The following is a 14,412-nucleotide window of genomic DNA, read 5'->3' as shown; positions in this document are numbered from 1 at the left end:
ACAATGCTTTAATCTGTTATCTAGCTGTGATGCTATAAAACAACTTTACTACGCCGTGCCAAATGAACTTTCCAAATATATTCCTGATCTTTGAAGAAAGTCATATTTTGTATTTCCAATTAGCTCTGTTGTATTGTGACAATATACGTTATTACTATTAAGGAGATGTGATATATCAATAATCATAAGCCTATTTGCGTAAGTGTTAACATATTTTAGTTTACCATTTTCAACAAGATTTATTTGCCATTACCACTACTTTTCCACACCTTTAAGTATTATATATTTCCTTACATTTTTATTTCTCATTGTCTTAGCCCTGGTGTATCTATGGGATTTTCTCTCCTATTCCAAATGGCAGAAGTAGTAGGGGCTCTTCCAAGGAATGTGAATGAGGTAAAATCCCATAATTCCACTTGTAATTTCTAAATGTGTGTTCTCTTGACTCTTACAAGTATTTCATACATGATACAATTAAGATTTAACCCTTTTACTTTTGTTTTTCTAATCTTATTCATTGCAAAGACATTATTTTATCTCTGACATTTCTTTTTCGCAAACGATATAGTAATTGGTATACTAGTATTTTAGAAGTTAATGTATTGAACCCAATAATGCATTTGGATTCAATATATTCATCCGAAATATAGCTGTATAGGACTTAGAAGTTAGAATTTAGGGTTGTTATAAAGTCAACTATAATACTGACACTAGATTTTGTGAAAAAGCATTGGGAATACCTGAATTAATGCTACATTCTTAAAGATGTGGTTAAATTGGCTTGCTCTAGGTATTGTTAGCCAGATAAACTAAGATAATAGCTTCATTATGTGAGGCATTAAGTACAATGAACAGAGCATTACTGAGTGTGCATGGGTGTAGATCTATGACATTACAACATCCAAGTGGAGGATGATAGTTTTACTGCTCATATCTATGCCAGTGGCCTGTCATTCATGAAATTAGATTCCATTCTGGGTGACGAACATTGCCTGTTACAGTGAATTGTCTAAAGAATGGTTAATGAATATTGAGTATATGATTTTGACAAGTGCAGTGTAATGAAATTACCATGGACTGGTCTATTGACCACAGGTTTGTAATCTGATATTAATCTTTTTGTGAATTCATTTTATAGTTACATCCTAAAGTTCAGGAGCTATACTGCTACCTATCACAAGCAGCGCCCTTTGGATCAGTCGTCGATTCAAATCCAACCACAGTGAAATCTACCATCAGCGGTCTCATCAACTCACAGTCAATTTCTGCTCACACAAAGGTATAGCGTCATGACCAATATTTCTGTTATATTTTTATTTAAATAAGAATTATTTATTGTGTTATATAGAAGACATGATATTTTGATAAAAATTAGAAAATCATTTATTTGCATATTGTGGATCTTATCATCAAATTCAATTGTAATAAAGATTTTGTAAAAAGAACATAATTTTCATTTGAATTTTTAATTGGGGATACTAATAGGCTGAAATTGAAAAAGATTATGAATTGATTGAGCAATATAAGGTTGAATGTTGATATACATGTGACTATAGAGGAGAGAAGATAATATATGAAGAGAGGAACAAGACAAAGATAAGGATGGGAGGGTTTTGGGGATGGAGAGATATTAGTAATACAGCCAGAATCCTCATAATATTTTTTTGAAACTTTTTAGCAACCTGCATGGCGTCCAGTGGTTCCTAAAACCAAACCTCAGATTCACTTTGCCATAACAGAGCAGATACGTGCAGTACTGTACAACAGACCGGATATTGACGATGTCTACCAACTTTATGGAACTGTCACTTGCAAGGTTTGTGTTTTGTTATAAACTGAACTACAATGCAAGGGTAAAACAGATAAAAATGAAATGAAAAGACCATCAGCTAAAATATTGTCGACTATATATCATCAAGGTCCAAGGAAGTATCAAAGTGATACAGAGATGGATCCTGGATTTGATAGAAGTTTCTTATTGCAGGGCCCTGATTGAGAACAGTGTTTCAATCACTGAACAGGCTACCCTGGGTAAATAAGATAAATAAATAAAAAAACAAAAATAAAAAATTGAAGTTCTGTTTAATAACTTCAACATCTCCCATAAAATATTCCCCTGGAATGATTTTCCTGGTATTGCATTGTAATTTGCTATGAATGTTTTGAAATAAATACTTTACACAAAATGCCTTTTATGTGGCAGGTTGTTACAATTGACTGTACAAAACTTTGTAGACATATTTCCCCATCAGCGTCAACTGTTCATCAAATTTGAGAAGTAAAATTATTTGCTGTATAAGATTGCTGACCATAGAAGGCTTTTACTATTAAAATTCATGTAGCAAAAATTTCATTCGAGTGAAGAGCGCTTTTATCTTTGTTATCTTTTTTTTTCTGAAGGCTGACCTGGAGGGTGCAATGCCAGAGGTATCCATGAATTTGGCTGTTCCACCGGACATACCCCCTCTGGAGAATCTCATCATACATCCTTGCGTGGCAGCAACAGACCCCTTGAATATACAACCAGGTTGGTCCACCCACTTGAAAGACTTTTTTCCCCATTTTCGCATCATTTTGCTTTTTTTTCCAGTTTTAGGGAATGATGCAAAGTTAGATGTAAAAAAAAAAAATCTGAATTCTTACTATTTAGTGTCAGTTTAGATGATTAATGATTAAATTATACCACAAATATATCCAAAATAGCTAAAATCACCTGCCCAATAAGCTTTTTTATGATAATAATGACCTCATAAGCATAGGATAGGAAGAGAGTGAAATGATACAGTCTGTGTATATGTTTGTGAAATACTAGTGTTCAGACAGATTTATCCAGAGCTTATTATAATATAAGGGTGCTAAATGTTATCAAACTCATTTAATCAAGAATAACTGTCACACAGTTTTAAGATTTGAAGTTTACAAGTAATCTAATACAATTGATTGGTATGTTTCATCTTTACCAAAGCCATATTCTGGCTTTGATTCTTGCATCAAATTTATAAAGGATGGTTTAAAATTATAGATAAGGCTTATTAACAACATTTCTCTCACCAATTGAATTTCAGGAGAAGTAACTTCCACGGTACGAAAGTTTCATTTCAATCCACCCAGCGAAATGTTCATTCTCTGCCACTACACTGCAACAGCTCCCTCATCTGACCAAACTAGCACAGTCACATCTCCCAGCAGACCACCATCTGTAACCATGGCAAGATCCGCAACACCCACCTCCATGTCTAGGTCAACAAACTATTCATTACGAGAATCAAGACTGGAAACCCCAACAAGAGGGTCTATGACCCATCGAGAGGTGGTGACGCCTTCTTCGGAGAGGTCGTCTTCTCCGACACCATCGCAGCTGTCCTTTCAATCACTAGCCACACCCTCCGAGTTGCCAATCAAAGCTGCTTATGAGATGACAGGTGATGAAAGAGAGGTGCAAGTCAAACTCAGACTCAAGCTGAGTGGAAGTGTCAAGAATTCCTTTGAGTACTTTGAAGTTCAGATTCCTTTCTTCAATAGGTAAGATCCTTGTTGCTTTTAAACTGAAAGATGTCAGCAATGACAAATTGTCATTATCTTACTATTAATACCATAGGAACAGTCAGACGCCTGTTTTTCATAGCCAATCAAAGCTGTGAATAGTTGTCTGATTGGACAACTTGTCAGATGACAAATGTTGATGAAATTCCCACTGTGTATCCCTCTTTTTGATCTTTGCAGAGGTGTGGTGGTAGGGGTAGATGTGAATCCAAGCATAGGCAGTGTGGTCCTTTCTCAAGACAGGCATAGATTAGGGTGGAATCTTGGTCAGAAGCTACCTTCAAGGAGTCTTGAAGCCAGTCTACAAGCAACTGTTCAGTTTGGACCCGAAGAGAAGGATGTCAACAAGGACTCCTTCTGTGTTGGACTCAACACTTATGCCTCTGTGAGTAATGACTACTATTCCTTCTCCTCCAATGGTTTTCCTTTACTGTGTTGAACTATATATAAATTGAGCTCTCCTTAAAAGTAGTGATGGTTGAAGAATACATATTCTTTTTGGGGGGGAACTCTATATGTATACTTTTGTTATTGTGGTTATTCTATCAGTTTAGGTCTCATTACTTGTGCCTAAGGATGTAATGGTGCTTACTCCATACTGGAAAGTGCTTGAACTCCCATAACGTAAACAATGAAGTGGACAAATCCAGTTACAAGCAACAGTGATGGAAATAGAAAAACAGAATATAATTGACATAACTTTTGAAATAATTAATGAAGTTTGTTGTTTTCTTCTTGATGATAGATCTTCTTCAAGGTATCAGACTATACACACAGTGGATGTAAAGTGGATACTCGTTCAGTTCAAATAAAACCAAGTTCAAAGGTCAAGGTCACATCAGGTTTGTCATTATTCTTTAAAACTCTTCTTCAGACTGTAATCAATGCACACTGTTTGTTACCATAGAATCCCAGTTTTCATGTGTAACTCAGATTAGATTTGCGTTCAAGCAATCTTTTGTATTGTATTTTCTAGTTTAAAATGCAAGTATGAAATACTAAATTTTTGTTTTCTGAAAGAGAATTCTGCAAACAAAGTTGAATATCTGAATGTATGAGCCAAGATGGGCAATGAGAGGACTATAGAGATCTATACACTCTTTTCAATCACTCATCTGTGTCCACCACATCAAACATTGTTTACAAAGTATAGTTCTTGTCTCCCTGCTAATTTTTTATTTTACTTCAAACAATGGAAACAATGTCCTCAACAAATGTTTTTTCCCCCTCTTAACCTATTTTTCTGCCACAGTTCGAGAATTCTTATCAGTAGAATACAAAGTATGGAACTCTCAAGGGGATGCCCTCTCTTGCCTTCCACCTGTCATGCAGGAAACATGATCAAGGGCACTTCATCGGGTATGAATGCAAACAAGCCATTGACCACTAGGATGCAAGATACAATGGAAACATGACTCAAATACCTTTCAAGTTCTAACTTATATCATTTTAATGTGAACAATGATGTCCAGAGTTTTGTTCAACATCAAAGGTTATGAATCAGTACATGGCAGGTTTTGTGACCCCAAAATATCCTCTCCAAGCACAACAGACTTGAGCCATCCATTTCAGCATTTCATGTCCTGTTGATTCACATTATTAAAGCATATCTATGACAATCACCTCATTATATCTTTATGTTGGTGATTAAAGGTTTTGTCCAAAGTCAACAACTTCAACTCTCTTGTTTTTTAATCTTATTCAAAGCAATATCTCTTTCATTGCATGACTCTTCAAATCTTGATAAAGTTATGTTTATGCATATAATTTACAAAACATTGCTGACAAGTTTGCCATTTAAATATTTAATGTGTATTTTGTTCACTACATCTTTTGCAGTTAGGATTTCCAATTTGAAACAAATGATAATAGCAAGGGGGAAAGTGAATTGAAATGGAAATGATTTTAATATGATTTGCATAAAGATTTTATTTACCCAGTGCTTTTATAGAGAAAGCCAGCCAATTACATTCCGTTCTCACTTGATGGATAAACACATACATCAGAGATGATTGAGTGGTCAGTCATGAACATTGTGATTTAGGACATGTCCTACAGACTGATGTAGGCTTCAAGGGAGCATTGCCAGAAACAGGCAAACAATTGCAACTAATACCTCAGTTACATTTGCTCTACAGCGAGTCGAAAACGGCCGTTTTAACATTGTTTTGTACCAGCTACATATATGTGGTTTGAATAGAAATAAATAAAATGGCTGTTTTCGACTCGCCATAAGGCTGCCGTAGAGCATATGTGACTGAGGTATTACTTATCAATTTTAGGTTCCAAAAATCAATCATATGGTTTACTTTACAGTTACTTACAGTTTGCAATGAACTGCTGTTCTGCTTCATTCAACAGAAAATAAATTGATTTGCTCTCGTGAAAATGGGTCTATCACTTATAATTTCTAAAGAGCCGATTGCGAACAAATTTTCTTGCAACTCCTTAGCCTCAAATACAGAATTGCATTCTGTTATTTCAAAAGATGTCCACTGTGATGTGATGTATTTGTTATATGAGATAGAGATATATTTATTCAAATAAATTTTCTACAACTTTGAAAAAAATGTTCTGATGCCTCTTTCATTGTTGTTTGTTATAATTTTGAACATAACAAATACATTATAGGGCCTAATAACAGTAGAATACAAGTCAGGTGGCAAGATTATTTTCCATTCCTATGTTGTTGATTTTTTAAACTATAATTCTTTAAGTCCCAATCAAAATCATACTTCTAGAGATGTGAGTCCTTCGTAACAATTATACAAGAATAAATACTCAAAAGCATATTTATGTTCAACCACTGCTCTTCAGTGTCTCTAAAAGGAAGCATACTGTATAAGCTGTTATTTTTGCGTATCGCGGGGGTCTCAACATTTCCGTGGGTTGTTGAATTCGCGATCGGAAGATGCACTAAACACTTCCATAGCATTTCAGAGAAGCAAAAATAGTGCAAAACATGTGCAAAAATATGCTCCTCAAAGCCCCCATGCTGACATGCCTTTGCTGTTGGGGACATTGACAATGATTACTAAATGTGTCAATATTTTCGTGTTAATTCGTGAATCCGCGAAATAAAACCCCCGCAAAAATAACAGCTCATACAATAATGTTGATTCTTCACAAGACCACAAAGGGATATATATATACTTTTTGTATATTTCCAAGGTATTTAAAGCAATCATGCTAATTTTTCACTCACAACCCAAATGCTTTAATACCACCAATATTATGTACACATCTGACTATGAAATTTCCACATATGTATATTGGCCGTTCCACAATATCTTGTCATTCAACTGACTTTAATAATAATGATTTGAAAAAATCACAATAGAACACAAGTTTAAGGGTATAAAATGGTATAGACAAACACCACTCCTAATTCCAGAACTTTGTCTTCTAATTACCATTAAAACATGAAATTTCTTCTGTTATAACAAGATAGTTTATGGTCTTGAGAACCTCTTTATACTTGAACTTTATTGCATGAAATGAATATGAAAAGTTAGTGAACTTTTAAAGAACATTTTTGTAGAAATTTCATTAAACTTTTGATTGTAAAGTTGTCAAAAATCAAGCAACAGAGTAAGTTTCATTTAACAAGGAAAGACTCAAGCTTGTTAGTCCATTACAGTTATTAATCATTTGCCTGAGCTCTTCATCTTTAGTCATGTACCTGGTTGGTGTTTTATAAAAATGTTGGTAAGTTATGCATGACTTTAAGCATGACGGGTGACCCCTTTCTCGTGCTAAATGAGATTTCCCAAATTGCTTTGGACAGGTTTTCTACATGGCCAATTCTGTTATTTTGTATATTTCTTTTTCTTAATTAGTTTTTCAATTCCAAGAAAGTTAACAAAAATATGCTATCAAGATGAACTAAGGCTTTACACTTACTACCTCACAATATGAAATTATCAACAAATTGCTTGAGTGAAAATCAGTGACAGGAACGTTTCTAGATTTAAACCCTTCAACAAGTGGATTGCCTCTGGCAGTCTCACCTGCAATTCAATATAGCAGCAGTGCTGTCTTTGAAAACTACTATAAAATGATTATTCACCAAAATACCATTCATATAATGATACAATACTACGTTCATTGACAATAAATGACATTTGACCTTGATCATGCGACCTAAGACTTGTCAGTGATACTTGATTACCCCTATATCCACATTTTATAAACTATATCTATAAACTTTGAAAGTTATGACAGCAATCTAATAATAACCTACAAAATGGCCAAAGTTCAATGACTTTTGACTTTGGTCATGTGACCTAAAACTCCCATGAGATGTTAAATGATACTTAATTACTCTTATGTCCAAGTTTTATGAACTAGATCCATACACTTTCAGAGTTATGATGGTTATTTAACAAATACCCCCAATATGATCAAAGACCATTAATCTTTGACCTTAGTCATGTGACCTGAAACTCGCACAGGATGTTCAGTGATACTTGATTACCCCTATAGCCACATTTTATAAACTATATCTATAAACTTTGAAAGTTACGACAGCAATCTAATAATAACCTACAAAATGGCCAAAGTTCAATGACCTTTGACTTTGGTCATGTGACCTAAAACTCCCATGAGATGTTAAATGATACTTAATTACTCTTATGTCCAAGTTTTACGAACTAGATCCATACACTTTCAGAGTTATGATGGTTATTTAACAAATACCCCCAACATGATCAAAGACCATTAATCTTTGACCTTAGTCATGTGACCTGAAACTCGCACAGGATGTTCAGTGATACTTGATTACCCCTATATCCACATTTTATAAACTATATAATCTTTGAAAGTTATGATGATAATTCAACAAATACCCCCAGCTTGGCCAAAGTTCATTGACCTTAGTCATGTCACCTGAAACTTGCACAGGATGTTCAGTGATACTTGATTACTCTTATGTCTAAGTTTCATGAATCAGATCTATAAACTTTCAAAGTTATGATGGTAATTCAACAGATACCCCCAACTTGGCCAAAGTTCATTGACCCTAAATGACCTTTGACCTTAGTCATGTGACTTGAAACTTAGGCAGGATGTTCAGTAATACTTGATTAACATTAGTTCCAAGTTTCATGAACTAGGTCCATATATTTTTTTTTGTTATGCTGTCATTTCAAAAACTTAACCTTAGTTTAAGATTTTGATGTTGATTCCCCCAACATGGTCTAAGTTCATTGACCCTAAATGACCTTTGACCTTGGTCATGTGACCTGAAACTCAGGCAGGATGTTCAGTAATACTTGATTAACCTTATGGCAAAGTTTCATGAACTAGGTCCATATACTTTCTAAGTTATGCTGTCATTTCAAAAACTTAACCTTCGATTAAGATTTGGTGTTGACGCCTCCGCCGCCGTCGGAAAAGCGGCGCCTATAGTCTCACTCTGCTATGCAGGTGAGACAAAAATGAGATTTATTTCAGTTTAGAAGGTTTGATCTGAGAATATTGCTTGGCCTTGTCCTTCACAGAAGAAATGCCATACTAGTCATGGAAGAACAACCCTTCCTGTTGGGAAGTCAATTCAAGTCCTCATGCAGGATGAGATCACTCATCTCCTGGGCTGGAAACAATCACAACACTCATTATGCATAGGAAATATGAATCTTCTATGTATCGAAAGTCTCTCTGATATTATCTTTACCAAGTCTCTTTAAATCTTTGAGTCCTTCCAGAGAAAGATACCTGATTTCACAGTTTGGCAAAGCCGATCCAAGAATCTTAATGATCCCTTCCATGTCCTTCACAGCTGGGAGGTCACACAGAAACAACTTCTCCAGTTTACTGTAAGAAGAATAAGATATTTGTGTTTGCATTAAATGGAAGTGTGCTTGCAGGATGGATGAAAACAATCCTTGTGAGAGCTTCACATATTTGACATTATACAAGAAAAACATTACCACAAAAATATCCACATAAAGGACTTGTTTTTTAATGTCTGCACTTATAATTTAACAAAAGCTTGCTGAAATGTTTCATTAGAAATTTGTGATGCTCCTATAATTTGCATTTGACTCTCAAATGATCTGAGCGGACTTAGTACAATTTTCATGATTCTGGAACCTTAACCATCAAAGTAAAATCCATGGATTGTCTATGATCAATATTTCTCAATTATTGCAAGAAAATTTCTTTCAAATTTTATTCTCGGGGCCAAAATTAAACTATTTTTAAAGACAAACTACAGCCTAATCTACCATAAATGACACTTTGTTCACTTTGAAATTACCCTTTAGAAAATATCAACCAACCACTAGCCAAGGAAAATACCCAGGGGTTAAGGCTCTTTCAGCCCAAGTTCATATATATTGCAAAAAGCCCTCATAAAATGCATTTGGGTTCAATAAACAATGTAATTCAGTATGAACAGAAGAACAAATCTATCCACTGAGCAAAAATAATTCCTTTTCCCCTGTCCATCATATAATCTGAAAAGAGCACAAAACTCAATTAGAGTTCTGAAGTGATGATGTCACAGTCTTTTTACAGCATAGCGATGGTTCCAAACAAGAATCCTTGCACCAGGCGTGTATCATAGTTATATCCAGGGATTTTCACTGTTTCCAACCTTTGAATCAGAGACACATTTTGGGCAATTTGAAACTATTTACAAACCATTTTGCCATGGGAATGAATAGCTGTGACATCACAATTATACATTAGCTTTTAGGTTAACTATCGCTATCATGCACTTACTGAAGGTGATTGAGTGTTGCAAGCCCCTTATCTGTGACATCACCACAGCTGCTTATTTGAAGTTCTTCAAGAGAGTCTTTGAGAAGCACTAGCTTGGAGACACACATGTCCTGTAGATAGGTGCAGTGGTGAAGCTTCAGATATCGAAGGTGTTTTATTCCCTCTACAGTAATAATAACGTAAACAGATTAACAGTAAGAGGTTCTAGCATTTTCCTGCCAATCACTCATTGAAATGCAACCACAATGGGCTCAATGATAAAAATGCTATCAACAAACTTTAAAAAGTCAACAATTATATCTTGCATTTCCACAAACTTAAAAAATGTCCAGCATTCATTTTGTTATTTTTCAAAGGATATCTATGATTATATTCTCAATCTCAAGTTCATGTCACTAATGAGTGAAAAACCTAGAACCATTCTCTTCAGAGATGCAGATAAGGATTTCTGTGGACAGATTTGATCACCACAAAGTCCAGCTTATTTTAAGAACTTACCAAAGTGTTCAAAGCCAATGTGCATGATCGATGAATCTGTTGCATCAACTTCAAAAATCTTGAGTTTGTCTCTGCCTCCAGTCGGCAAAAGATTGTAATCTACTGTCCACCTCTCAAAATTGTTGAACCTCACAGATGCTCCACATCTCAACAACCATTCTGCTGCAGCTCGGTCTGGACCTACCTCTTTGATTCTGGATCGGTCTACCCTAGGAGATCAAGAGGGATAGAATTGGGAGATGGAGAGAAGATGAGAGAGGGGAAGGGAGAGGGAGAGGAATGAATAAAAGGGTGGATTTTGTATGTCTTATTTCAGAGAGATGGAGCAATGTCATTCTACATATATTTTGTTTTTGGACAGGTCTTACATAAAGTACTGTAAAGTACTGTAATTTCATTTTGTTTGAGAATTACACGTGTGTCTTGTGACAATATATGTAAATGCAAAATTATTATCTGGACTAGTACCATTCAATGTATAGCCACCAATTGTAAGTTAAGTGCTAATTTTCAGCCTTTCATTTCTGACGATTAATGTCTGTTCAGAGCAAGAAACTAAATGCAAAACAGCAAAAGTATAATATTAATAATGAATTTTCAATTTTGGCTTCTTTCCTTGTTGTGGTCATATTTGTGATTGATGATTGGTTTTACTTTCAAAACTGCACGACTACAGAAGTACCCGATATAGAAAATTGCAGGTTTTTAATCTCGTTATTGTTAACCATAGTATTTTTATATAGCACTCGATACATAGGGATACATGTCCCTATTAGCAGAGTTATCGAAATAAAAGCATAACTTACTGATTAAAGACAGCATTTAACATCCCCCAGAGTGGACGTGACTGGAGATGGTGCTGCAGTAGAATACCTCTTGCAATGGATCTACCTGGATTGCAAATCTTCAAACAGCAATATACAAAAAAGAAAAATAATAACATTCATATTCTAATGCATTCTTGAGGTAAAAAAAAAAAACTCAAGAAATCCAAGACAAGCACTGTGGCAAATGTACAGGAAAACTCCAACAAGGTGTCTATTTTTTTTTAGACAGATACAAAGCAAGACCTGTTTTAAATAAATAGGCCATAACCAATTTGCCATATCCTTCTCAAACACTCACATTTGCCTACAACAATTTGCCAGCGAAATTGGAAAAGAGGGTCTTTTGAAAGGTCCAATAGCAAATAGAAATTTCCCAAGGTTCCATTGACAAAAAAGTAGACCAACATTAGCATAACAATGTAGGCATAGATCTACTCAAAAAGCTCTCATCATTAAGCTATAAATAGTCAAAGGAAACAGGGAATATCTCATTTTCTTTCTATTGACTTTCTTGAATTCCTTCTGTTTAATTCTCCATTTTAATGTTGGGTCTGGAATATTTTTTTCTGCAATTGAAAGTACCATTCTTTTCCTTTTGTCATTCTATCACCTCGTTTCTGGTTTTCTCAAATTTATCTCTTTTTTTCTTTTCATCGAGCCAATGAATTACCATACTTCTTCCAATAGCTTCATTTTGATCTTATTTCACTTCCTTATCATTTGATATTTTTTCCTTTAATCTGTTCTATCTATTCATTTTGGGTTATAGGTCTTAATTGTTCCACAATTCATCACCTCACTAATATGAGATTTATTACTATCAGACAACTGAAGCAGCTGTTCACGACTCTTATATTTAATAATAATAATATTTAATAATTAATACCTGGTGACAAACTTCCCCTCCATCAACTTTGTACACAAAACAAACACAATTAGAAATAGAAGAATTTAATTTAGCGAGCTTTATTAAGCCTAGCCCTAGGGCTAGGCTAAGGTAACAAATTTCATTTATAATTCCCACTCACAAAAAAAAAAAAAAAGTTATTTGCATTATAAAAAAAGCAAGAAATTCTAACGGAGTAACGCAAACTTTAAGACAGTCATGAAAAAGAAATCTACATGTGAATTTCGGAGTAAGCAGGTAAGTGCAGCCAACTTGGGGGGGCACTCATCATGCTCATGGATGGTAGTAGACAGTAGGTGTGCGGCCCTAAACTAAAGTACCCCTTTCATGACTTGTCAGCCGTTCCTGTCGATGTCGCCTACTCGCCTTGATCTAGCGTCTGTCTGCACGGTCCACACTAGACCAAAAGCTTCGGTCTCTGTTTTATTGGTTGTTCCGCTGAACTCCGTTGGCTCCAGTCCTAGTATAGTATTAGTCACAATACCTGCATGACGTGTGATAGACAGGAATAACCGTCGTTTCTGGGGATTTATTTTACTATATGTATTGGTGAGTGAGCCAACGCAGTTCAGCGAAATAATCAAACTACAGAGACTGAAGCTTTTGTTTTGGTCTAGACGTGTGAGTGGCTCCAGTCACCAATTACAGAGACCAAAGTTCTAACTCGATCTGTACAGATTACAGTACAGGGACGTATCAAAGACAATGGCCATATGATGATATGTTTATTAAGTTCGGATAAACCAGGCCGCGGGAGTTGCGCGACAGCCGAAGTTAAGTCACTGTTTTTCCCCCATTTAAGTTAATTTTTTTCCGTTTTGCTTTGGTGCATTTCATCAGGCCAAAACGGAATAATATAATCTTCATTTTGGCCCAGTTCTTATGAAATAAAGAAAAAAATTGATGAGCCCTGCGTCGGGGGGATTTTGCATTGTTTACCCCCTAAATAATGGCAGCTGCACGATCGCGAGCCATCTGTGTACCGCCAGTGTACGAGGAGAAAATATGATTAAAAAACTCCTCGAAACAGACGGCTGCAAGCTGTCTAGGTCCACACCAGCTGCCGCCGCCCGCCCGCCCCGGCCCCCGCCAGCGCGCCACCGACCGCATCCCGTGCGTAGCCGTAACGTCTTTGGCCTAACGTTAGGGCTTCACGGGCCTAATCACTAGAGGCAGGCCATAGATATTCATTCGAGCCAACCCATTGCTATTTTTTAAATTTTGATATGGCTGATTAACAAAGTGTATGCATATGATTGTCCATCTAACACTGATTCTATTTTTGGTAATTATTGAACTTCCTTTTCCCAAATTGGGAAGAAATATCACCAACTTTGGACTATATTTTGACTGGCGGAAGGATTAGGGCTATTTTGCTGTTTGAGGTGATGAATCTGCTCCCCCCGACGGTGTCTTCAAACACGCCAATTTATTTTTAAAATGAGCCGGTCGAGGGACCCTTTTCTGGTCAGATATGGATTGCCAGATAAAAATCCTATCCACTGGTAGTAAACATTCGACCCCCGAATTTCACCCTTATTTTTTATGAATTTTTTAAAATGCCAATTTAACACACGAGTCTATGGGGAATGAGTTAGGCCTGTGATACCTATAGTGCCTTAACCTGTCCTTGGCCCTTGGCCTTGCCTCAGGCTCAGCTTGCCTGGGCATTTCTCTAAAACTCACAATTACAACGCCATTCATTCACATAAAGACACACATAGTTCTCCTCACAAGAGATAAATTTCTTACATTTTTACATAGCAAGCTTGTCATCTTTGTATTTTTGAGGGAGTTTTACGGCTCTGCATCTGTGCTGTAACTAACTAACTAGTAACTTGACTTAGTTTAGCTCAGAATTTTGTTTCGACATTTATTGAGAACACCATAGAATTAGAATTCCACTGATAT

The 14,412-nt window shown here is 35.7% G+C and overlaps 2 protein-coding genes across 3 annotated transcripts in view; one reads left to right on the top strand and one right to left on the bottom strand.

The window, feature by feature from the left end:
* Positions 1–6,312, top strand: part of LOC129264837 (AP-5 complex subunit mu-1-like) — a 9,694-nt gene extending 3,382 nt beyond the window's left edge. Inside the window, exons 5-12 of one of the 2 annotated variants that reach the window (XM_054902791.2) lie at positions 318–396; positions 1,139–1,279; positions 1,679–1,816; positions 2,401–2,527; positions 3,066–3,522; positions 3,724–3,928; positions 4,289–4,385; positions 4,796–6,312. In XM_054902791.2, coding sequence (XP_054758766.2) covers positions 318–396; positions 1,139–1,279; positions 1,679–1,816; positions 2,401–2,527; positions 3,066–3,522; positions 3,724–3,928; positions 4,289–4,385; positions 4,796–4,884 — 1,333 coding nt within the window. In that variant the 3' untranslated portion in view covers positions 4,885–6,312. The remainder of the gene's footprint in view (positions 1–317; positions 397–1,138; positions 1,280–1,678; positions 1,817–2,400; positions 2,528–3,065; positions 3,523–3,723; positions 3,929–4,288; positions 4,386–4,795) is intronic. The other variant, XM_064102124.1, reaches the window with a different exon arrangement.
* On the bottom strand, positions 4,976–14,412 carry LOC129264839 (ATP synthase subunit s, mitochondrial-like). Its single transcript, XM_054902794.2, has 5 exons — positions 14,254–14,412; positions 11,574–11,671; positions 10,768–10,976; positions 10,270–10,432; positions 4,976–9,357 (listed from the first exon to the last, which is right to left on the bottom strand). Exons 1-5 carry the CDS (start codon positions 14,275–14,277, stop codon positions 9,183–9,185), a joined length of 669 nt encoding a protein of 222 aa, XP_054758769.2. The 5' UTR covers positions 14,278–14,412; the 3' UTR covers positions 4,976–9,182.

Source organism: Lytechinus pictus, chromosome 7 (genome assembly GCF_037042905.1).
Source record: "Lytechinus pictus isolate F3 Inbred chromosome 7, Lp3.0, whole genome shotgun sequence".
In the NCBI taxonomy this organism is placed as follows: Eukaryota; Metazoa; Echinodermata; class Echinoidea; order Temnopleuroida; family Toxopneustidae; genus Lytechinus; species Lytechinus pictus.
This window is presented reverse-complemented; position numbering and strand designations above follow the sequence as displayed.